Genomic DNA, 26,903 nt, shown 5'->3' on the forward strand with positions numbered 1-26,903 from the left:
ATCTCAAAACCACCTTTCGGCAAAAAAGGTGTATGAGGGCACGATTGCCACCTAAAGAAACACCTCCCAAGTCAATAGGTCTAACGCAATCTCACGGTTTGGTTCGAAAGGTGGTTTCTGTGAGACAGATAAGACCAAATTCAAGTCCCATGGACAAAAGGGAGGACTAAGTGATTGTAAAAGCTTAAATTTTTTTCATTAAAATAATAAAAAACATGTCATACGCCCAGGTGTCTGTTCAACATGCCCTATGCACGTAAACAGACACCAGTTTTTAAACAATAAATTTGCTTGACAATGTCCTTCAGGGCATCTACTACAAATCACAAGATCCGGGGTAACTCTGTCATACCCTCACTAGTGTTTGCCTCCACATGTGCAGGGCTCCTCTTCACCAACCTCTTAATGCAATCCTTAAGACTTTGGGAAGCGTAAATGGCTGCCACCACAGGCTGCATAGCAAGCCTGCCAAAGCAAAGTACGTATCAGCGTCTCCAGTTTCTGCCGGGTCTTTAAAGAACTGGACATTATCCAACCGGCAAGTAAAATTCTTATTGAGACAGGACACCGCCCACTGCAGTCATACTCCACTTTAATAGCCTTCCATACCAGCAATTTTACTTCCATGTCCGCAAGCACCACAGTCAAGTCATCCTTAGTGACATAGGCTGAGGTCAAGGCCCCCACAGTGGCCACAATACCACAGTTGCAGTGGCTCAGACACTTCTGGTCTATCGGGAGATGCAAAGAAAGCAGGACTACAACTAGAGTCCTCAGGATCTGATGGCGGCACTCCTAAACCTCTCCCAGCTGTGCTTCCCCCTCCCATTTCAGGAGACATTTAAACGTGCTGAATGACAGGGCTGTGCCTAGATCAGCTACCCAACCCAGTAGCTATCTTAGCAAATAGACAGACAAATGCAGGGAGCAGGGGATTGCTTAGCTGCCAGCGACCTCCCCAGAGGCAGTATCTCACGTGCCTGGGCTAAAAGCCTGCTGTGTCCCTAATTGTGCCGCACTGCCAGCGATGTTGCCACCAGAAATCCAACAAATACAAACGGCTTACTTTCACTTGTTAAAATGGCCGCTGGGCCTGCCTTCTCAGCGTATTTCCGGTTTCATCTCCCGGTGCACATGCCCCATCCGCACATGCAGCGCACGCGAGTGCCTGCTAATTAACGGAATACTGAGACTATGAGCCAGAAAAAGAAAAGCATTTCGGAAAAAGAAAACACTATATTAATACAGGGAGACTTACCAGCTTGCTTACAAGCACACAAACAATACATAGAGAGGCACAGGCCACCACACTGTCCCCAGTAGTTAGAAAAGAAAGACTCTCTAGGCAAACTGACCATGATAACTAAAGGGCCACTCACCAGTTTCCTGCCTCAGGTTTCAGCCACAAGGCCACAGATCCAACCTTCACCCATCCCAGAAGGCTCTGTCACAGCAGACCTTCAAGCACTTTGTTCCCCTTACTGTACATTTTGTGTCCAGTGCCCTGGACCTGTACAGCACTCTACTGGAAACACCTTGGTCATTACTGAACTCCATAGGGTCCAGTGCCGAAATACAGGACAATCCCCGGTGAAACTTCCATCTTTATTGCAGCGAGTCCCAGATACCATCTATTTCAGCGTCTCAGCTATAAGAACGGATCCGTCAAACTAGTCTCCTGATCCCTGCTGGAATCACTTGAGAATTCTGGTAATACCATACAGAGTTGAACCTCAGTGACCATCACCTTTAATACAGTGGCAAAAATTTCATGGCCATCCGTTTCTGCCAGTGTCCATTTACCTATAGGTAGCGCATAACGCAGGTAGTCATGATTTATAGCTTGCTGTGTGTCCCGTCATGTATTTTAGGAATCCTAATTAAGCCTATGCAAAACGTATCAATTTGATCTAATTACGGGCAATCTGTTTTTCTTTAATTTCCTCTTTTCCAGATTTATTCTATTTATACATGAGATTAGGAAAACACTGTTTCCTACGACTTCATAGAAGAATGAATTGTCATGACCGATCCCTTGTAAGTATTTTCATGTGGAGTAAAAAAAGAAAAATAATCCCCAATTATCTTTAAGAAAATGTTCATAGAAATTAACCTTTTTCTTTTATGTAAATGTGCTTTTCTAGATACTGAGAGGTATAACACATTTTTAGATGGTTTCAGCATACAGAAAAATAGAGCTTAAAATTAGAATTTCAGGATAGCTTCCCATTAATTTTCGGTCATCTTGATCCCCTCTTAGTAATAATCCTCAGCAATACTGCAGAAACAATTTGGTTCACGTGTCAAAGGCGCTAGATTAGAGCTTAGTGTAGCACTGAATGATAATGTCTGAATCTGTGCAAGGACATTTAAGCTGGAGAGAGTGACTGAAGCCAAACCTATTACTATACAACTACACATTTCTGGGTTTTTGTTTTTTGCAAAACACATGAAATTGCTTTTCATATGAGCCATCTCTACTTGATTATCTTACATCCTGTAATATCCAGACCTTAACATTTCCAATAATTAAATGATCAGATCAAAATAAAGTTTTTTTTTTTCCCCTTAACGCCACCATTAGGAATAAGCTTGGATTGGTTTGGATCCTAGTCCAAATCCACGTTAAGGAGTTGGCTAGGAAGCTTTCCCTGTACTGGGCCAATTAAATGCGGCTGAGGCATTCCCTTTCCCACAGCTGCACGCCCCTTGTATACATCCAGCTTTGGGATAGGAAATGCACCAGCCACAGATGACTAACCAAGCCAAGTGACAACTTCCTGGCAGGCTCACTCATGCAGGTTTGGACTAGGATCCGAACATGTCCAAGCTCATCTCTACACCTCATATTAGGATGGTTTACAAACAGAGGCATTATGAATAGGATAGATAAAATGATGCACATTTCAGAAGTCAGTAAGGAAACCCATATATTTTTTTTTTTTTTCATGCAACAAAAAATTATGAAAGATCTGATTTCCTCATCCACACTTTTGGTGTGGATGGGGGAATCCTCCGGCTGGGATATGGTGAGCCGGTTGAATTTTAATCTATGTATGGCTGGCTTAAGCCTAGTCCAGTGGTCTCCAAATTGTGGCCCGGGGGCCAAATGTGGTCCTTTGCTTGCCTTTATCTGGCCCTTGGGGCACCATTCCCCTACTGACACCATGGGACACTATTCTTTCAATTGATACCAACAATAGGGCCTTATTCCTCCAATTAAAACCATGATGGCGCACTAATTCTGGGGCAATTTTTACTCCCACTGGCCACAGTTTGGCCCCCCAAAAACCTGAAGGACAGTAAACTGTCCCTTTGCTTAGAAAGCTTGGAGACCCCTGGTCTAGTCTACGATGTGCAGGCACTAAGAGGTAAGTTACATGGCCTTATACAAAAACCTTACATACCTGCTGTATATATTAAAGTGTATCCAATCCTAAAACTGTAAGATATTGCAACTTGCTAGTTCTTGGTGTGGTGGCTGCATTCATTTTCTTTTTTTCAAGCTTTCTTTGCTTTATTTTCATCTGGTAATCATGAAAACAACATACCTCCTGTCCCTGGGTGGCTACCTCGCTCCTCTGCTGTATCTATGCATCTATGGAAGGAGTCACGGTTGTCACCCTAGTCTGCTATCCTGATGAGGACTACAAACATGTCCATATCATATTTCATCTATAATACATGGGGCAGGGCAATTTATAGTTGAGCTGGCAAGATCAAAAGTTATTCTGTGTAGTTGTTAAACATGTCCTTAGCTTGGAAAAAAAAAAAAAGAAGAAAACTAATGCAGCCACCATATCTAATGGTTTTACACTCTTCAATGTTTTTACCAGATCAATGTGTGCGATTCGATTAAACCCGTTCTGCCTTCCGGCCCTTTAAGAGGTACTAAATGCCAGTAGGCTGAGACGGGCATTCCATAAAGATAATGTAATGCTATTCCATATGCCCACACTTGTTATAAAAACCACTAACCGATTAGGGCTAGGGATAATCGAACGGTTTGGGTCGACCATCGGTTCAACCCAAACATTGGGTGTTCGAAATTCGGCCGAATTCCGAACTTTTTGCGGTAAAAATTCGGAATTCGGCCACCAGAACCGCCCAAACTGCAATGGCACAGGAACTGGGCTTAAAAAGCCCGCGATTGGCCCAGAAACATCAGTAAAAGCCAATTTAGGGGGCAGGAGTCTGCTAGGAATGTGATTGGAGTGACTACGGGGTCCAGAGGCCAATCAGGAGTGAATATGCCCCCCATACGCCCCCAGTATATAACATAGCCCGCCAAACCTCTAGCACTGTAATACAGGGGCTGTGGAAGAGAGTTGAAGCATTTGTGTTTCTCCTGCTGCTTGTAAAGCTCCAGTGTCATTTTTCAATTATTGGTGTGAGGAAAGGGATATGCAGTGTAGTTAGGGTACTATATACCACTATAGTTAGATTCAAAAATCTAGTTTTTGTAGGGATAGTATTAAGTGTCAGGGTGACCGTAGTGTAGTTTAGGGTGAACTGACTCTGCCATGTCAGGGTGACCGACCTCTGCCATGTCAGGGCGACCGTAGTGTAGTTTAGGGTGAACTGACTCTGCCATGTCAGGGTGACCGTAGTGTAGTTTAGGGTGAACTGACTCTGCCATGTCAGGGTGACCGTAGTGTAGTTTAGGGTGAACTGACTCTGCCATGTCAGGGTGACCGTAGTGTAGTTTAGGGTGAACTGACTGCCATGTCAGGGTAACCCTAGTGTAGTTTAGGGTGAACTGACTCTGCCATGTCAGGGTGACCGTAGTGTAGTTTAGGGTGAACTGACTCTGCCATGTCAGGGTAACCGTAGTGTAGTTTAGGGTGAACTGACTCTGCCATGTCAGGGTGACCGTAGTGTAGTTTAGGGTGAACTGACTCTGCCATGTCAGGGTAACCGTAGTGTAGTTTAGGGTGAACTGACTCTGCCATGTCAGGGTGACCGTAGTGTAGTTTAGGGTGAACTGACTCTGCCATGTTAGGGTGACCGAACACTCTGCCATGTCAGGGTGACCCCACTATGCAGATTCTGGGTTAGGGATATATATATATACCCCTATACAGAAGTTAAAAAAACGCCTGAAACAAAAACGCCCAGGTGTGAAAGGAGGGTAACATCATCCCTGCGCTACTGAAATTTTAAGAAAAATTATCTGTTTTTTTCTGGTTCTGGACATGCTACAGAGCTGAAACTTCACAGGTACACTTTTTATACCCCCCAGACACTAAATCCATAGAAATCTCATTTTTTCCCCCCAATAATTGGCTCTCTATCAAAAACGACAATTTTTAAGAACTTTTTTTTGCCTGATTCATAGTCCCTGGGGCATGACCCAGAACCCTAGGCACTTTTTAGGGGCATTTATTGGGTTTTAGGGCTTCAAAATGGTGTTTTTTGATTCCAAAAGTTCGGGTCCCATTGATTTCAATGGGGTTCTGGAATCTGAACCGAACTTTCAGGAAATTCGGGTGTTCTGGTACGGTTTTATTACAGTATATATATTTGGAAAATATAACTGCAACTTGAAAAGACAAACTTTAAATAAATGCTGTAAAAGTGCAAGAATAATGTTTAACAGTCCTGCTTCCAGTGAATCAAATCTTTGCTGTTTTACAGAGCTACCCGGTGCTGAAACGGTCAGCGACCTATAATGCAGGGTGCGTTCGTCAGACACTAGTAATCTAGAACCCAAAGACCCACGACTGACATAGCAACCCATGGGTGGAACCATGGAGCCTGGCAGAGTAATGTAGGTATTCACCACATTTGGAAGTGACAAATTCTGAAGATCTCAGCAGCAGGTGTAGCATGAAACTGAAGATTGGAGTCAATGACAGCAGGACTGGCAATACTGTACTTTTACATTTATTTTTATTCTTAGTGACAGAGCCAATTTAGAAAACAGAAAAAAAAGCATAACCATTTAATAATTTAGCTATATGTTTAAAAAAAAAAAAAATCTGCTAGTGTACAGTGTGTGTGTGTATAAGTCTATCACCCAATAAAAATTATTTGAAATAAAAGAGTCTCCATCAGCATTTTAGTGTTTTCTGGGAAATTTCCCCTTAGCTCCTGTCCTGGTGATGGGTAGAAGACAGGAGTAGAAAAAGTCCTCTATGGGAATTTAAAATTTGACAAAAGAGGTGACCCTTCCCCACTCTGTTCATAACCTATAAAAAGTTTTAACTGGAATCAAGTAAGCTTGATAGCCAATAATGGCCTCTATATTGACTAAAGAGTAGGACACACATGAAACAGTACACACTGCATGATTAAAGGACGTATAATATATGCTGTATTGGAATCCTGCTCTAAGACTAGGTACACATTTGTATGTTGTGTAAACACGCACAAAAAAAAAAACCCACAAATCTTTTTTTGGAGATACAGTGCAGTGCTGTCTTAAAGTAATTGTAAAGGTACAAGGTTTTTTTCCCTTCATGCTTTCTTTGCATGAAGGGACAAAAAAAAACTTTCTGTGTGCAGCAGGTCCCCCAGCCGTCCCTTGATCCAGTGGTGACCACGAGAGCCTTTCCTCTCCGGGGACTTGCAATCCTGATTGGCTATTGGCAGCAACGGGAGCCATTGGCTCCCGCTGCTGTCAATCACAGCACGTAGACCAAGAAGGAGATGGGAGGGGGCAGAGCCTAACCACGACTTCAGGTGTAATATACACACAGAGCAGAGGCTTAGCTTGGGTGCCCCCATAGCAAGCTGCTTGCTTTGGGGGAAACGGACAGGAGGGAGGAGCCAGGAACATCGGCGTGGGACCCGAGAAGAGGAGTATCAGGGCAAGCCTGTGCAAAACCACTATGCAGGGAAGCAAACATGTTTATTATTTTAATGGAAAAAAAAAAAATCACTTTATGAACAAATCACTTTAATGGAAACCCACCACGCAGCATGCAATTTTGGTGCTGTGCAATTAAGGAAAAAAAAAAAAAAAAGGGACATGCACATTTTTTTTTTGTGCCATTATCACGCATAGGGAAGCCCACTGAAATAAATGGGCTACCCTAAACGTGATATGCGAAGCTTGCGCAAAAACACATGCACGCTGTCGCACCTGCATAGGTGAGCATGCAAGCTACAAGAAAACAATGTGACCCTACAGTGACACCCATTAGTGTTAAATTCATTATGCTAAATATGAAGTAATTCAACTCCTTAAACATCTCTTCTATTATGCAAGTATAAGATCCTGTCTACAAAGGCTGAAATCTGAGCTATTGGCAACTTCTGAAGGACCATATTATGGCCATTAGGCCACAGAAAAGAAAAGAAAATTCCTATTATTAGTTGGTTGTAGTGCAATCAACCAGAAATAGATGGACAATGCTTCTTGATTGCTGCCCTGTCTGGTTCAGTTCTTAAAAGGATCAGTTTCAGGCTGGTTTACAGGAAAATGGTTCTTACTTGCCAACAATAGTAAAACAACAATGCACACAGCACATGAAGTCATAATTTTAATATCAAGATGAAATTAAACACATTAACATTTCTGATCATCAGATCAACCCAACTGCATCCAAATCAGAGAGATGATTGACAAGTCCCTTGAATTATAACTCTTTACAGATGGCATAAAACAGTGATTGCGTGATTAGGATCAGTAAAATCAGCTGCAATTACAAAAATCTGAGTGCATGCAATTATTTGTACACAAAAGGCATGCAAAATAGGAAGCATGAGCGGTCTTACTTGTGCAAACTAGTATCCAGGCAAGGAGGTCAAAAAGGGAGGGTGAGAGTGTTAGGAACATTCATAAGAGTGAAAATGTCAGAACAATTCATCATACTGCCAGTGCATGGCATCCCAAAGCAAGTAATAATGAAAAGCCATTTAGCCAAGGTAACATTCCATTAATTACAGTCTATATCAGGCTTACATTTGGAAAAAAAAAAAAAAGAAAATTAACCAACAACATACCCGGTAAATGTGACCTCACCATTTTGTTTTATATACCCTTAAGATATTTTCAACTAAATCGCCACGTAAATACATTTTTTCTACGTTTTTCTATGTTGTCATTTGATAGCTGGTCTGGGTCTCTCTTCCAGCAGACAAGTCTGTTGAATCCCACAGCACCGGGATGTCACCCACTGGTGTCCATGGCTAGCTGAGAGTTCATGCTCAAAAGTTGTAAAGTCATCAGAGAGAGGATAGAGGTGGCGCTTTGGTCATGTGACCATACAGAAAACATGTATTTAGATGGTGATTTCATCGAAGTAAAAATTTACCAGGTACATTATGGTTTAACCTTTTCTTTATACTTTAACATTTAGCAATGCCAAAACCTAACTGCTAGTTTTCACTGCAGTTCCTAAAACCCAAGCACATGACAACACCAAAATTTTTTATGTTTTCTAATGTTTATACAGTAAATTGGGAACCCCAAATTAAACTGGACGTACACTAAAACCCTAAACATACAATTACAACAGACTTTCTATATTAGGTAAAAAGTACTAAAATACAGTATCTCACAAAAGTGATTACACCCCTCACATTTTTGTAAATATTTTATTATATCTTTGACAACACTGGAGAAATGAAACTTCACTACAATGTAAAGTAGTGAGTGTACAGCTTGAATAACAGTGTAAATTTGCTGTCCCCTCAAAATAACTCAACACACAGCCATTCATGTCTAAACCGCTGGCAACAAAGTACACCCCTAAGTAAAAATTCCAAATTGGGCCCAAAAAGTGTCAATATTTTGTGTGGCCACCATTAATTTCCTGCACTGCCTTAACCGTCTTGGGCATGGAGTTCACCAGAGCTTCACAGGTTGCCACTGGAGTCCTCTTCCACTCCTCTATGGCGACATCACGGAGCTGATGGATGTTAGAGATCTTGTGCTCCTCCATCTTCCATTTGAGGATGCCCCACAGATGCTCAATAGGGTTTAGGTCTGGAGACATGCTTGGCCAGTCCATCACCTTTACCCTCAGCTTCTTTTGCAAGGCAGTGGTCGTCTTGGAGGTGTGCTTGGGGTCGTTATGTTGGAATACTGCCCTGCGTCCCAGTCTCGGAAGGGAGGGGATCATGCTCTGCTTCAGTATGTACCAGTACATGTTGGCATTCATGGTTCCCTCAATGAACTGTAGCTCCCCAGTGCTGGCAGCACTCATGCAGCCCCAGACCATGACACTCCCACTACCAGGCTTGACTGTAGGCTAGACACACTTTCTTTGTACTCCTCACCTGGTTGTCGCCACACATGCTTGACACCATCTGAACCAAATACGTTTATCTTGGTCTCATCACACCACAGGACATGGTTGCAGTAATCCATGTCCTCAGTCTGCAGCAAACTGCGGGCTTTCTTGTGCATCATCTTTGGAAGAAGCTTTCTTCTGGGACGACAGTCTTGCAGATCAATTTGATGCAGTGTGAGGCGTATGTTCTGAGCACTGACAGGCTGACCCCCCCACCCCTTCAACCTCTGCAGCAATGTTGGCAGCACTCATACATCTATTTCCCAAAGACAACCACCTCTGGATATGACATTGAGCACGTACACTCAACCCTTTTGGTGGACCATGGCGAGCGAGGCCTGTTCCGAGTGGAACCTGTCCTGTTAAACCGCTGTATGGTCTTGGCCACCGTGCTGCAGCTCAGTTTCAAGGTCTTGGCAATCATCTTATAGCCTAGGCCATCTTTAGGTAGAGCAACAATTTTTTTTTTCAGATCCTCAGAGAGTTCTTTGCCATGAGGTGCCATGTTGAACTTTCAGTGACCAGTATGAGAGAGTGAGAGCGATAACACCAAATTTAACACACCTGCTCTCCATTCACACTTGAGACCTTGTAACACCAACGAGTCACATGACACCAGGGAGGGGAAAATGGTTAATTGAACCCAATTGGACATTTTCACTTAAGGGTGTACTCACTTTTGGTGCCAGCAGTTTAGACATTATTGGCTGTGTGGAGTTATTTTGAGGGGACAGCAAATTTACACTGTAATACAAGCTGTACACTCACTACTTTACATTGTAGCAAAGTGTCATTTCTTCAGTGTTGTCACATGAAAAGATATAATAAAATTATTTAAAAAATGTGAGGGGTGTACTCACTTTTGTGAGATACTGTATGTGACCCGATGTCTGTCCAGTGCTGCCCACATAAGCATCTGGTCACCTGTGTTGAAATGAAGGATTATATTCAAACTGACTTCTCCAACCCCTAAGCAGAAATACTGTAAGAAAAGACCTTTTCATTTGCGAATGTGACCAGCACAGGAGAAAGCAATATATTTAATTGTATTTTTTTTTTTTTTTAAACCAGCGTGTACTTAAAGTGGAGTTCCACCCATTTAAGTAACTTTAGATGTATGTAATCCCCTTTAAAACGACTTTTACCAATGGAAACTTTTTTTTTTTGCTAGTAAATACCTTATTTTCTCTTTATTCATCCTCTCCTCACTTCCGTGTCCGGTCAGCGATTAAGTCATTTGGCGATTCGCAGGGGGTGCTGGGATGTTTTTCCTGGCATATAATCTCGCATTATTACACAGGAGCGGATCTGTATGGTTTGTATTTGTATTGGGGCCGTACTCTGCCCCACCACCTCCCCGCCTCCTCTCAGTGAGCTGTACTGTATGTATTGTATTGAGGCCGTGCTCTGCCACGCCTCCTCTCAGTGAGGATATAATGCTTTCAGTCCTCGCTCACTGAGAGGAGGCGGGGCGGAGGCGGGGCAGAGTACGGCCTCAATACAAACAGTACAGATCAGCTCCTGTGTAATAATGCGAAATTTCATGCCAGGAAAAACATCCCAGCACCCCCTGCGAATCGCCGACCGGACCCAGAAGTGAGGAGAGGATGAATAAAGAGAAAATAAAGGTATTTACTAGCAAAAAAAATAAAAAATAAGTTTCCATTGGTAAAATTCGTTTTAAAGGGGATTACATACATCTATGTAATCCAAGTTATTAAAAATGGGTGGAACTCAACTTTAAAGGTCCACTTTCACTTTCAGCTATTTTGTATCCGCATATAAATTAAGTCTATACAACTTAGACTATATTACAAATCCCAGAACTTGTAGCAATTTAACGATCACTTTTGCTTTAGAAAATCACAGCTAATATCAATGGCTGCCGCATTAAAGATTATTTACTGTATGTTTAATGAATTTTGCAAACCTAAATAACGGCTTTACAGCAGAAACTAAAAGAATTTCAAACTTTGTTAAAAGGATTCTTTTCCTGGCTTCAAATAGTTCTTACATTCAGCTAAATGGTCTCTGCAGACATGTTTAAACCATTCCTTTAAAGCAGTTTCCTGCTGAACAGTTTACAGAAACCTTCTCTTCCTGCTTCATTACTCATATGAGAGAAGCTTTGACATCCATCAGAAGACAACAGTCAATGTAAGGAAGAAGAAATCATGGCATTCTAGAAAAAAACAGTTTAAAGTATACCATGCACCTGGATCATTAGATCTCCTAAAACTTCTCAGAAGTATGGGCATAAATTCAATATGCAGCCAAAAATTATTTGCCAAAATATCTTTCCCCCTTTCCCTAAGAATCAGCTCCAGGAAAACAGCCTGTCTTCAGCCAGTAGTCTGTAGCTGAGGGCTGCTGCTTCCTGTGTAGAAGCAGGGGTCTCTCTGCAGTGCACCAATATGCTCCCTTGCTTTGTCACTGCTATAGCACTGCATTAAAGGCAGGCATGAGCTGTTACTGGTGCTAGGGTTCATTTTTAATAAAAGAGAGGCAAGATATTTGACTACACACACTGAATATATATGCATACTTTTTTTTTTTTCAATGCCATGTTTCTGTGATGTAAGAAAATGACACAAAGATAAATTCCTTAACAACTTTTTCCACCTTTGATGTGACCTATAAACTGTACAACTCAATTGAAAAGAAAATTGAAATCTTTTAGGGGAGGAGGGGGAGCAAAAATAAAAAACTAAACAAAATGTGGTTGCATAAGAGTGCACACCCTCCTATAGCTGGGGATGTAGCTGTGTTCAGAATAAAGCAATCACATTCAAGTGCCTCTGATTAAACCCAAATAAAGATCAGCTGTTCTAGTAGGTCTTTCCTGAAATTTTCTTATGGTGGCCATACGCTATACAAAAAAAATCGGCCAAAATTTGGTCATTTGGACAGTTCGTTCATTTTTCGGCCAGTTAATGGGCACAAATCGGTAATCGGTTGTGACGTTTTTGAGCCAAAAAAGCCAAGGACAAATTTGGAAATTTCCTGCCGAATGAACGATAAATTGAAAGGTTAATGTGTTTCCTGTCCAAACTGTTTGCACTAGGTATATGTGAAAAAATTAACAAAAAACGGATGTCCATTTAACGAATTATCGGTCATTACATGATGTCTCAATCGTTGGCTCTCACGGCCATGTTCATTTTTTTAAAAATGAGTTTGAACGATTTTTTGTATAGTGTATGGCCAGCATTAGTCGCATCCTACAGCAAAAGCCATGGTCTGCAGTGAGCTTCAAAACATCAGAGGGATCTCATTGTTAAAAGGCCATCAGTTAGGAGAAGAATACAAAAGAATTTCCAAGGCATTAGATATACCATGGAACACAGTGAAGAGTCATCACCAAGTGGAGAAAATATGGCACAACAGTGACATTACCAAGAATTAGATGTCCCTCCAAAATTGATGAAGACGAGAAGAATACTGGTCAGGGAGGCTGCCAAGAGGCCTACAGCAACATTAAAGGATCTGCAGGAATATCTGGCAAACACTGGCTGTGTGGTACATGTGACAGCAATCTCCCCTATTCTTCATATGTCTGGGCTATGGGGTAGAGTGGCAAGACTTCTTACGAAGAAAAACATCCAAGTCCAGCTACATTTTGCAAAAACACATCTGAAGTCTCCCAGAAACCAAGGTTGAACTTTTTAGCCAGAATTCCAAAATAGATGTTTGGCGCAAAAACAAACACTGCACATCACCAAAAGAACACCATACCCACAGTGAAGCATGGTGGTGACAGCATCATGCTTTGGTGCAGTTTTTCTTCAGCTGGAACAGGGGCCCTAATCAAGGTAGAGGGAATTATGAACAGTTCCAAATACCAGTCAGTATTGGCACAAAACCTTCAAGCTTCTCTGTGAGAAAGCTGAACATGAAAAGGAACTTCATCTTTAAGCATGACAACGATCCAAACCATACACCAAAATCAACAAAGGAATGGCTTCACCAGAAGAAGATGAAAGTTTTGGAATGGCCCAGCCGGAGCTCAGACCTGAATCCGATTGAAAATCTGTGGGGTGATTTGAAGAGGGCTGTGCACAGGAGATGCCCTTGCAATCTGACAGATTTGCAGTGTTTGAGAAGAGCAGGCAAATATTGCCAAGTCAAGATGTGCCATGCTGATAGACTCATACCCAAAAAGACTAATGCCCCGTACACACATGCAGATTATCTGCAGACTTTTGTCTGCAGACTTACCTTTTCTATGTAGTGCAAGGGCCTGCCGGATTGCATACTAATTGAAAGTGTTTAGGTTTGACCTCATATTATATGGTTTTGGTAAGTCTGCAGACAAAAGTCTTCAGATAATCTGCACGTGTGTACGGGGCAAAAATGCTGTAAAAAAAAAAAAATCAAAAGGTGCTTTAACAGAGTATAAGTTTAAGGGTGTGCACACTTATGCAACCATATTGTTTTAGTTTATTTTTACTTCCCTCCACCTAAAATATTTCAGTTTGTTGATCAACTGAGTTGTACAGTTTATAGGTCACATTATTGGTGGAAAAAGTTCTGAAATGATTTAGCTTTCTCATTTTTTTACATCACAGAAACCTGCCATTTTAACAGGGGTGTGTAGACTTTTTATATCCACTGTATGCTGCTGCAATGCAGGAGACTTTAGACAGCCAATAGTGCCTAGACTTCCCTTTTGTTTTTCAAGTCAAAGAGTCAGTCATGGTAACCTTAAGAGCCGGATCACATACAGGTGACCCGACTTGCCGCGGCAACCTGTGAAGTCGCGGTGCACAGCGCGCACCGCGACCTCGGAGAGACATGCACGGACTTCATATCATTGAAGTCAATGCAGGTCACTTCAGGTCGCCCCAAAGTAGTACAGGACCCTTTTTCTAAGTCGGAGCGACTTGTGTCGCTCCTATTAGAACGGGTCCTGTGCTAATCTATGGCAGGCGACCCAAAAGAAGACACCACAAGATGTCTATCACCACCACACCACTGGTGTTTGACAACATAAGGAGCTGATGAAATCCCTAAATAAACAAACATTTTCATGTTCTCCGCTCTCCATGGCAGCCAACATGCACTGCAATTCCCGACATGCTTAACAATGAAGTGTCTGTGCCCACCCCCAACACCACATCACATCACGGAGGCCAACAGCACAGCTTACACACAGCAAAGCGCTGACATGCCAGCTACAGCTAAGTGGAAAGCAGCAATCCTTGAGTGGCAACACATATTTAACAAAACACACATATTAAAGGTTTTAATGTGTCTAAGAGTATAGTGGATTTAGATTATATGGGGATTTTAAGTGTCACTAAAGAATGATGGCAACTTGCAGAAAGTCTAACAGAATTTTGTTTGAAATTCTTCCCAAAGAAAGGGCATCATACAACCTGTAACCCACTCATGTGAGGATCATTAAGTCCCCAGTGCAGATAATGGCTGAATCTTACAAATGAAGTGTGTGAACCATTAAAAAAATTCTATTTGCTCCCTTTTTAGTCTGCTAAACATACCATTGAAAGTGTTCTTTCAATGAGTGATAAGTGAAAAAATAAATAATTACTACTGAATGATGTGTATGTAGTGGAGATGGGAGAGTAGGTAGGTTTAAATAGTTTAGCAAAAGACACCAGACAGAGCTGACACCACTCAGTCCACAAATGCAGTCTGTATTTGGCCCACAACAGGACAAAGCTGAACTCCAGCTTTTGAGACACTTCACAGTTTGCTTGGGCCAACTTGGCCCAAATGAACTTTATCACTCACTGACATGTGAGGCTGCTGGATGTGCAATATAAACTGCATGTAGCTGAGGCTACATACAGCATAGCGCATGGTGTTCTGGGTTTGAGCCGAGACTTCCAATTTCATACCCAGAACACTGTAGAGTATCACAGCGGCGCTCAGCCATTCACAGAAAGTGGCGTATTATATCAATGAATACAAAGCTTCCTCTGATTGTCAGAGGTTGTGACCTCATCAGCCCATCTCTCTGGCTCAGCCAATCAGAGTAAGCTTTTTTTCAGTTTTTTTTTTTTGTTTAACCAGCGAGCTGAATATAAAAAAAAAAAAAAAAAAAAAAAAAAAAAAAAAAAAAGGAGATTTGTGCATCCACACAAGCGAGGTAGATGCAGGAATCCCACCTGCTGTGCTATTGTATTCTGGCAGCGAGTCTCCTCTTCTGTCAGACTTGGCTGATCTAGCTGCAAGCCGCTGATCAAAGGAGGTTTTCCAGAACCATTCGGCTTCTGTCAGACTGGGAGGGCTACACACAAATCTCAATTAGATCCATGAGTACTCAGCTGAAGGCTGGGATCACACACAGACATTGCATGTGATTAGCACTGCATCGCTGTGCAGATCACATGCGATGTCTGTTTGATGGAAAGTCAGCCACAGTTTGTATGGCTGAATTTGCATCGCATTCGGACCAAAATGCTGCAGGACCCTTTTTTGGGTCTGCATTGGAATCGGATCGCATAGGTGCTCCCACCCATATGATCTGATTCCTGCACCATTTCACAGTTTGCACTGCAAACTGATCTGGGGGTGTAATTAACTTTACATCGACACCAGTAGCGGTTCGCAGATGTCAGTATGAACCGCTGGCGATTTAGGTGCGATGCGGGAACCCACACAGGAATCGCAGGGTTTCCCACATCGCACCAGTGTGAACCCAGCCTAAAGTGGAACTTTGGTCAGAAAATTAGGTCCCACTATATCACTTCAGGCTGGCCTCTTTTGCAGGTATCGCTATGTAAAACAATAAAAAAAAAAAAAATAAATTCCTATACTGTTTAAAATCCAGTAATACAGTCTCACCGTTCTCTGCACATGCTCAGCTGCTCCATTTTTAGACACTTTTAGGCTCTGTTGAGTTTGTAGAGGCCGATCTACAGACAGCCTTAAATCAGAATTAAACCCTCCTATCCTTTATAGCCAAGGAAACAGCTTTGGTTTGCTTTGCAATTGCCATGGTGCTGCACATGTGATTCGTTCTAACTGGCCATTTTAGGGTCTGATACTTAGAAATCCCAGCATTATTAATGTGGAATGTATGTTTCTTGCCAAAGAACATTTTTTTTATCAAGTTGTTATGGGTTAAGTTCCGCTTTAAGGCTAAGCCCCCGTTCACATTAGGTCGCTCCGACTTCAGGGGCGACCTGTGAAGTCGCATGCAGCGCGACTTCGGCGCGACATTGCACAGACTTCATAACATGAACGTCTATGTAAGTCGCCTCCAGGTCGCCCCGAAGTAGTACAGGACCCTTTTTCTAAGTCGGAGCGAATTGTGTCGCTCCTATTAGAACAGCTCCTGTACTACACTATGGGAGCGATGGTGCACGACTTGTCAGGCTGACCAAGTCGCCTGACAAGTCGTACCAGTGTGAATGGACACTTAAGCACTTTGCTTAATTTCAGTAAACAAAACTCCTTTTGTTTGGCATGGCAGTGTTAAATAAGGCTTATAGGTGAAAAAGAAAAAAGCCCCAAAAAAAAGGAAAACTAATGCAGCCACCAGATCTAAGATTTGGAAAGCAGCAATATATGATAATTTTGTTTTTAGGGTTAATATCGCTTTCATCTTTATCCAATGGATCTCAATCCAAAGGTTTTTATTTCCAAAACTTGACTGCTACATGTTTTAACAACTTGATCTTGTTGTGTTAGAAGATGAAATGTCAGCACTTTAGCAGGAGAAATGTTAAGATAGCTACAGTATCTCACAAAAGTGAGTACACCCCTCACATTTTGTAAATATTTTATTATAATGCCCAATTTGGACATGTTCACTTAGGGGTGTACACACTTTTGTTGCCAGCGGTTTAGACATCAATGGCTGTGTGTTGAGTTATTTTAAAGGGGAGAACAAATTTACACTGTTATACAAGCTGTACACTCACTACTTTACATTGTAGCAAAGTGTCATTTCCTCAGTGTTGTCACATGAAAAGATATAATAAAATATTTACAAAAATGTGAGGGGTGTACTCACTTTTGTGAGACACTGTATGTAAACCCCTTACATCTCCCCCCAAATTTAATTTTACTTTCATTCCTACATATAATGTTTGGTTGCACGGTCATAAAACCCAGTAGTTTGCATACAAGAATAAAAAGAGTATTCATCCAAGAAATTGTAGAGCTTACCGCATCAAACTCAGCCTGGTCATCTTCGGGCAAATCACTGGTTTCATAAACATCAGGCTCATTCCTAGCCTGAAATAAGAAAAAAAAAAAATTACCATCTTGTAACAAACAAAATTACACTACTTATTGTGTAAAATTTCTTGGTGTACAACAGCTGCCGTTTGGCACTTTTTGTGCGGCCATCTGGACCTCGGCAGAAACAAATTCGTTTTTCCTTACCTCCCAGTTATAAAAGTTAAGCCCCGTACACACGTACTGATCGTCGGCCAAACGATCGGCCGCCTTTTGTCCAGGGCTGTCGTGTCTGTTGAAAACTGCAAAAGACTGCACACGAATTTTGTCGGCCAACAACAGCCGACTGCAGAAGTGATGTCATGTGATGGTAAACTTTCCGTGTGTTTTTTCTTTTCTGAGCATGCCCAGTCTTGCTAATCTGCTGTTTGTCGGCCGAATTCTGTACTGACTGGCGAACAATCGGCCGTTCTGGTGACGGCCAACAAATATTTTAAAGTCTGCACGACAGATTCTGTTCGGCCGAAAATGCGCTGTCGGCTGTCGGAAGCATCATACTAACAAGCCTACAATCGGCCGATCGGTCGGCGGCCGAATATTTACGGCTGACAATCGGTACGTGTGTACGGGGCTTAATTCTAGCAGCCACATGTAATGTCTCCTGAAGATGTCCCCAGTCTCCAACACTTCCTATAGCATTACCGCAGTCTTTGACAGTCTCCTGCATCATGCCCATTGTCTGACTATATACTGCTGTGTGTCTGCTTTCTCTGACACTGAATATTTATGTGCAGCCCTTTGCTAATGTTAAGGGCTGCACTTGAGGTCCCCTATATCAGTAAAGACTACCACTGGTCTGGGGATCTATGGGTTTTTTTTAGGGCCAATTCCGATTTTCCAGCCATTCCTTCAGGCCAATACAACATTTTTTTTTTTTTTCACTTTTATTGCTGTCACAAGGAAAAAGAAAAGAAAAAGACTGCAGACAGACAGGTACATCTTATGTAGGTGGATTTGTTTCATCTCTGAGTGTGTATCATCTCAGGCCAGCCAGTTCACTGGGTATATGTTAGGGCTCTTTCACACGGGCGTTCCGATCAGATCCGCCTGTCAGTTTTTTTAGGCGGATCTGATCGGATGCCCCATTAAGCCCTATGGAGCAACGGATGTCAGCGGTGACATGTCCGCTGACACCCGCTGCCATCCGCATCCGATCCTGTCCGTGAAACCCCTATTTTCCATCCGTCCTGGGGATCGGATCGGATGGGATGAGAGCGGACAGGCGGTCTGCTCTCATCCGATTCCTCATAGAGAGCAGCGGGGGCTGTGACACCTCCCTCTCCGCACTGCAAGCGTAGACGGAGCTGTCATCCGCCGGCTCAGCGCGGATCGATCCCCGCTGAGCAGCACGGATCCGCCTACGGAGGCGGACCGTGTGAAAGAGCCCTTAGGGTTTACAACCCATTTAAATAAAAACACAAAAAACAAAAACAAAAGCAGACTGATTAAATAGATTTCCCTCACAGTAGTTTTATCTGCCACTGAATGTCCTAAGCTAAATTGCAGCATCATTCAACCTGCTTTCTGAGCCCATGCCTTTCTAGACCCGCCCCAGCATGTAGCTGGACAGTGAAAGAAGAAGCAGCACATTGATGAGTTCATCTCCCCGTCAGTCTGCTTTCTCCTCCTAGGAGTTAATGGCTCTTTGCGCTGCTTCTTCCTCTCAGGTTCCCTTAATGCTGTACAGGGACTGTAAGAAGCGAATGCCCGGACAAATGCAGATATTTACACTGCATACATTTAACCTTTTTCCAGAAACATTTTTTGCCAGAAACATTTTTTCATTTTTGCACTCATATTTAAAGTGGTAGTATTCTATGCACTGAGCCACCACTGAATTGAATTGTTCTTTTGACCGAACAAGGGACCGGGATAGTCGTCTCTAGGGATGATGGGTTGCCATCTCACCAGGCCAGACTGTAATTTTGTAGAGGCCTCATATGGAGCTGTGCCCAGGTGATAGCCAGAATTGAGGACTTCATTTGTCCCAATACCGACACGCCACGTCTGATGGTCATGAATTCGGACCCCTATTATAAATACTAATGCCTCTGATTTTTCTGACCTTTTCTGCATCCAGTACATAGCCCAAGTATGTAACCCTCTGGCTTGGGGTTAGTTGTGATTTTTCTGCGCTCACTATCCATCCTAAGCTTTGCAAGTAACAGATGCACATGCTCAGATTGGTTTCCAGGCTTTCTGCTGATTCGGCAAAGAGCATGTCGTCTAAGTATAGCACCACACCTATGCCCTGCCATTATTTTTGAGAAAATCCTGGGTGCCGAGGAGATGCCGAAAGGCAGCTCTGTGTACTGCAGGTGTAGAGCGGTTTCTGGGCCTTGGACCGTGATTCTTCATCAAAGTATCTTTGATGAATCTTCTTTATCGGTACGTGTAAATATGCATCTTGCAGATCTACTGTAGCCATAAATACTCCCTCCGGAGGGATATTCCTGACCCAGTAGATGGACTCCATCCTAAAATCTCTTGTACCCTATCCTTTTGTTAAGTGGTTTGAGGTTCAGTATGAGCCTTAGCTTGTCTGATGGCTTCTTCCTCACAAATATGTGTGAGTAAACTCCTGTTTTTTTTCCTCTTCCGGCAGAATTTGACAAATCACTTTTTGTTTCAGTAAGATTTCTAGTGCGGATAGAAAGGCCTTTGCGTGGTCTATGTCCTTTGGGAGTGTCGTCACCAAGTACTTGGTTGGGGGACGAGATGAAAATATTGAGTAGCCTTTTGCTATCATGCGAAGGACAAATCTGTTTTTGTGATCTTCCTCCACTGATGAGCAAAGGTCGCCAATCTGCCCTCCACCTGGAGACCGTCACCACTTTTTGTTTCTTGAGTTAGAAGGCTTGGATAATAAAATCTCCCTTGCTTTTTTGCTCTTTTCCAGAGCTTCTTTGGTCCAGTTTTATTAAATCCCCTGGATTGACGAAAGGGCGCTTTCCACTGCTTCTTTTTGGTTTGGGGAAACCCTTTGTTTTTGGCTGCGGTTCTGTCCAAAACCGTTTCCAAGTCTGGCCCGAACAGTAAATTACATGTGAAGGGGATTCCACATAATCTATTTTTGGAAGCGATGTCCCCTCCCAACGACTTCAGCCACAGGGCCCTCCTGACTGAATTGATTAGGGCAGTGGTCATCGTGGATACCCTCACTGCTTCAGCCGAAGCATCCTCAAGAAAGGCTGCCGCTCTGGTTAGCATGGGAATGGTCCTTACTAATTCTTCTATCGTGCTATCTCCTAGTAGCTCTTGTAGCTGAGTCAGCCAGACTAATAAGATCCTAGCTGTGCAGGTGGAAGTTATGGCCAGATTCAGATTTGCTTCCCCTGCTTCTGAACCTCTCTTTAGCAGCGCCTCTATATTTTTATCCATGGGATCACTAAGGGTCCCGGAGTCATCAACGTCTAAGTCGGACTTGATTGCAACTCCGGTAAGGGAGGCATCAATTTTGGGGCACTTTGCCCAAGATTTTGTATCTTTCTCTGCGAAGGGGTATCTGCGCTTAATCACGGCTGGCGTAAAGTTTCTTTTCCAGCTCTTCCCATTCTTTCTTGACTATACTTTTCAGAGTCTGATGTACGGGGAAACTTCTCGGCTTTTTTAGTGGTTAGCCTTTGTACATCTTGTCATTTTTGATGCCCAGCGTGTCTGCTTTGGCTTTTAGCAGACTATCCGTGTCTTCAGAAGGAAAAAAAAGAGTGCCTTCTGATGCTGGGTCTGAATCGGAGCATAGGCCGTCTTCAGATTCTGATTAATCTGAATCAGTTTCCTGCTGTGCTTGGTCCACCTCTTTCCTGCTACACGAAGAGATGGATGGCCTGCTGGTCGACAGCATACTGGTCTGGCTGGAACTTCCAATTTTTCTATAGCTGAACGTAGTGGCCCAATCGTGCTTTTATTTCCTGAGGGAGTTGAGCATGTCTTTAAGGAAACTCTGATGCCTTGGCCACCATTTTGTTGATGCATTTTTTGGCATAATCTTTATTTCCATTCTGGGGGAAACCGGTAACCGCAAGAGGCGCATACCTTGCTGCTGGTCTTTGCCCTTTTCTCTTCTGGGGTTTTTGTCTGTAAGTAAGCACAAAGGACCCAGTGAGATAGGCGGTTGCCATGCACAAACAAAGAACCCTTTTTAGTGAGGTAGAGACAGAGCGAACTCCAGAGTGCTCTGGCTTACCTTGAAGCTGTCCTGACATGCAGGATCTGCAGGGCAGGCCAGTTAAACATCCAACATGGTGAGCTTTTGAGAGCCAGGTGCAGATGGCAGTGATTCTGTGGGGGAATGCCATCAGCATCCAATACAGCAGGGGGGATGGTTGCATGCCCCTCAGTAGGGGTGAAACCTCAGGCAGAGGCCATAGGCCCAATCTGCTGCACCTGGGCTGCAATACCCAAAGCCCGCTGGGCTGGATGGGAAGCTGACCAGGGAATCCCCTGCAGTTAGCACAGAGACTGAAAAAAAAAAACAAACTGCTGCAGCTCCTGTGGGTCCGGAGGAAACACAAACTTAGGCCGCAGGTATGGCTGACATTTTTATAATGGCGGACAATTGTGTTTCCTGTTTTAGGTGGGAGGAGCCCATCTCTCAGATGCTGCCCAGAAAGATAATTAGAGAAAAATTGCCTTTATTATTACTTTAAATTCCTTAAAAAAAAAAAAATGACGTTTAGTTGACATTCATTACTGTTGACATGATCCTAGTTGTAGGTGATGTCAGCAAATAAAAAAAAATAGTCAGATTCACCAACAGCCAAACAATATTCAAAGCACTCCTTATGCTTCTTCATATGCCAACGCCCAGATGCTAATAATATAAAGCACTCAACAAAAAGCAGAAATGATGGGATGAGTAATGCAATACTTGGAGAACCATGAGACAGACTGTCTGAGAAAAGCTTACTTGGAAAGCAACATGACAAAGTTTGTACAATCGCTGCTGTTCTGAGGATCTTCACAGCAACAGCTATAGAACAAAGACTGTGTGTAAGGAATACAGTCCAAGCTTTCACACAATGAAGACTTGCCAGATATGGGATCTGTAAAGAAACTCTGCTAATCAAATTGGGTGTGGTCCACTTCTTACTGGTCACCCTTGGCATACACGGTTTATAGTCTCACAGTGCCGATTAGCTGAGGTCTACATTTCAACAATCAATCTATATGAATCCTAGCAATAGTAACCTATTAAAACAGACATATATTATTCTAAAATCTTAAATTCATATCCATAATTACAGCTTTGAGTGCCGGTTCACACTTATGCGATGCGGGAAGGCTGCGAATTCGCAGCCTGTTCCTGCATCACAAACGCACATCTGGCAGTTCATACTGCCATATGCGATACGCTGGGGGTGTCAATGAAATCTTAACGACACCCCCAGTTTGATCGCATATCGCAGTGCGATCTGACAGTTCACACAGGATAGGATCGCACAAGTGTGAACCACTGTGCGATCCGATCCTGATGCGCATGCAAAAAAGGGTCCTGTGCGTCTTTGCTGCGGGTGCAGTGCGAATTTAGCCATACAATGTGTATGGCTAAACTCGCACCGCACAGCCGATCGCATGTAATGAAGGAGCAGTGCGCTCCAACATTACATGCGATCGCCGCAGCCGCACATATGTGAACCGGCACTAAAGAGTAAAGCTGACCATAGAGCCCTTTTGTTTGTCAGCCAGAAATAAAAAATGAACAAAATCCTCCATTCACACAATCAAAGTGGATAGAGGAATCCTCCCGGCTGTGCTATTGTGATCTGACAGCTGGAGAATACAGCGGCTGCAATTCCAACAGTCTCGTTCTATAGAAGTCGATTGTTAGATAGATACATGGATCAAAATACGTGCTGAATCAGTTGAATTTCGATCCATCTTTAGGCAGTTTTATTCCACTTCCAATACCTGCCCCATTCTGCCGCATCATAATTACACAAGATCTTATCTATTTACCAAGATAACGGCTTAGACCTGGTACACATGGACCAAATATCAGCTGGTTCAACAGAAACCGTCCGACATTCAGACAGTGTGTACAGTAACCTGTCCGGCTTCTGACGAACGGGCATGCTGGAAAACCAGCAGCTAAAGGCTGTGAGCGCTGACCAGTGTGTTCTGGTGGGGGGCAATTCATACCAGACATTTTTAACTTTAACTGCCTGCCGGTGTTCTATCAGAAAACCCTACCCTATCAGATTTCCCTACCCACGTCATTTCCGGTGCAGGCTCGTCATGCACCAGCTGTAGCCGCGTCACACGTCCTACTGCGCATGCGCGCAATAGGTAGGGAATTTTGATAACATCGTAAGGGGTGAGGCAAAAGTCCTACTGCGCATGTGCGGGCGCATGCGCACCAACGGATCGGGTAGCAGCATCTCTTATAACAAACATCCATCTGATCTCCATGGCATACACTGCGCCGAGCCGACAATGGGACAATCCTATTCCCTACCCACACGCGCACGCCCACTGTCTCATTGTCAGGTCGGCGCAGTGTGGGGCATGGAGATCGGATTGTCGGGTCGCTGCAGTGTCGGCTCGGCGTCGTTTCGGGTCAGCGCAGTGTGGGCCATGGAGATTGGATGGATGTTTGTTATCAGAGATCCTGCTGCCCGACCCGTTGGGGCGCATGCACACTAGGACTTTTGCCTGACCCTTACGATGTTATCAAAATGCCTTACCTATTCTGCGCATGCGCAGTATGACTTGTGACGCGGCTACAACTGATTCATGACGAAGCCACAGCTGATCCGCAACCGGAAATGACGGAGGTATGGAATAATGATAGGGTATGGTATTCTGACAGAACACCGGCCCATCTATGCTTTGATTCGCTACAGCTCAAGCCAATCTGTAGGTCTCAGCCAACGATTGGCCGCCAGCACCCTCTAATTAGCTCATTTCCGGAACAGAGCTCTGTAAATTGTAAACAATACAGAGCTCTGTTCATTGACAGGTCCTGCTAAGTAGGGAAAAAAACACCCAACAAGATCCTTAGTAAAAGCAGCACATATCACACACATTACACATAGTTAGGCACACATTAACCATTTCATTGACTACATGGTAACCCCTTCCTACTCAGTGTCTTTAGTACAGTGCCAGTGCATATTATTAACACAGATAACTAATAATGGCACTGGTGATGTCAGTGGCAGTTAGTTCCCCCCAGCGTCAGATTGTCTGCCACACTATCACAGTCCCTTTATAAGTCGTTAATTATGGCCATTAGTAATATATATATATATATATATATCTCCTGTTCAGTTCCTCTGTTATCAGCATGATAACTTCTGACAAGTTCTCCATCAACTGAGATAAAACCAGGCTGAATTTTGTGTTGGGGAGGGTGCTATAAAAAGATTAGCAGAGAGCTGGTCTATTCACAGCACAGCTCTTCCTGTTTCTGCCTATGAAGGAAAGGCACACACCCCCTCTCCACAATGAGCTGGATCACAGGGTATGGCAAGAATCCACACCCACAGGGGAATCAGGAAGAGAAAATTCTAACAGGACGAGCACTTTCTAAACAGTATAGAAAGGCAGCACATATACAAATAAAACTTATATAGGGAGATTTGTTTAATCTCTGTGCATCATCTGAGGCAGTTCACGTCACTTGGTATATGTGAGGGTTTACATCCACTTTAACCACTTCTGGACCGGAAGATTTTCCCCCTTAATGACCAGGCCATATTTTGCGATTCAGCACTGCGTTAGTTTAACGGACAATTGCCTGGTCATGCGATGCTGTGTCTAAATAAAATTGATGTCATTTTTTCCCACAAATAGAGCTTTCTTTTGGTGGTATTTGATCACCTGTGCGATTTTTATTTTTTGCGCTATAAACAAAAAAAAAAAACAATATTTTTCACATTCTGCTATATAACATTCTCAAATAAATCGCAATAAGCGTATTTTGATTGGTTTGCGCAAAAGTTATAGCGTCTACTAACTACGGGAAAGATTTATGTCATTTTTATTGTTTTTTTTTTTTTACTAGTAATGGCGGCGATCTGCGATTTCTAGCGGGACTGCGACATTGCGGCAGACAGATCGGACCCCTATCTGACATTTTTGACACTTTTGGGGGGACCAGTGACATTACTACAGTAATCAGTGCTAAAAATATGCACTGTTACTGTCATAATGACACTGGCAGGGAAGGGGTTAACAGTGTGGGTGATCAAGGGGTTAAATGTGAGCCTAGGGGAGTCATTCTAACTGTGGGGAGGCGTGGTTTCTGAAATGACCATAGAGACCTGTGATCCCATATATAACACTGGGTGTCCTACGAGTGTGGATGTTGCTGGGTTATGTTTGGTTTACCATTATTTAGAATGGGGTGCATAGAGATTGCGCACAATTCTAAAGAGGGCCTTGATTGAAAAAGGCTGAGGAACACTGGAGTACAGTGCTGCTTGACTGCGCAATTGTCAGTTAAAGTAGTGCACCATGAAGGGGGTAAAATCTTCCCGAAGTCAAGTGGTTAAAATGTCACAAAATTACATTTCAATAAATTCTGTTGTGATGCGTTGTAGCATGTCAACACACTGCCCAAAAATGCAACCTGTCCCTCGCAATGTGTTGGTCTGAATTGAAACAACAGGACACAAGTCAAAAAGTTTTATGTGCACTGGGCAACGCTACCCAAAGCATTTGGTATGAATGGACTCTATAAGAGAAATAAGCTTTAGAAGCTGTGTCCCCAAAAAAGGCAGGCATAGGACAAAGGGCTTATCACTAGTACTACATGTGGTCTTCATACAGCTGATCTTTTCCCATTACAGCTTTACAATGCTTTGTCCTTTACTCTGCCTCTGTGTAGGGGCATCCATCATGGTGAGGGCAGGATTTTGTTTCAAGACTGTGCATCTCCAGCAAGGGGACAGTGAGCATCAAAGCAGTGACATCAACTCTTGCTCCAAATCCCCTGAGCCTAGCAGTCAGAGGCAGCAGTGCTTTAGACCTCACACTGCAGATATACAATTATGTGGGCACAGGAGTGTCTAGGTACCTACATATAGCAGAAGTGCATTGCTATTTTTAGGAGGAACTTAAAGTGATTGTAAAGTCTCGTTTTTGAATAGCAAATATTATAAAAATGATACCTACCTCCTCTGTGCATTCGGTATCGCACAGAGTAGCCTGAATTCTCCTCTTCTCAGGCCCCTCCCTCCTGTCGAGTGCCGGCGCCGCAGCAGCTTGCTATGGGGGCAGCCGAGACAAGCTGCAGTTCCCTGTGTCTATTTAGACACAGAGCTGCCTTTCAACCCTGCCCCCTCTCTCCTGATTGGCTGACTTTGATTGAAGCTGCAGGAGCCAATGGCACCGCAACTGTGTCTCAGCCAACCAGGAGAGTGAGTCCCTGACGGCCAAGGGACTCGTGGACATGACTAGACAGAGATGGAGATCAAGTATTAGGGGGTACTGGGGCAGCTGCTA

General features: G+C 43.3%; 1 protein-coding gene across 1 annotated transcript in view; it reads right to left on the reverse strand.

Moving 5' to 3' along the window:
• DCTN2 (dynactin subunit 2) overlaps positions 1–26,903 on the reverse strand; it is a 79,584-nt gene that overhangs the window by 49,524 nt on the left and 3,157 nt on the right. The window contains exon 2 of the mRNA XM_082246118.1: positions 17,382–17,450. Within this exon, the coding sequence (XP_082102244.1) occupies positions 17,382–17,450 (69 nt within the window). The remainder of the gene's footprint in view (positions 1–17,381; positions 17,451–26,903) is intronic.

Source organism: Pelophylax lessonae (genome assembly GCF_965119305.1).
Source record: "Pelophylax lessonae genome assembly, chromosome: 2".
NCBI lineage: Eukaryota > Metazoa > Chordata > Amphibia > Anura > Ranidae > Pelophylax > Pelophylax lessonae.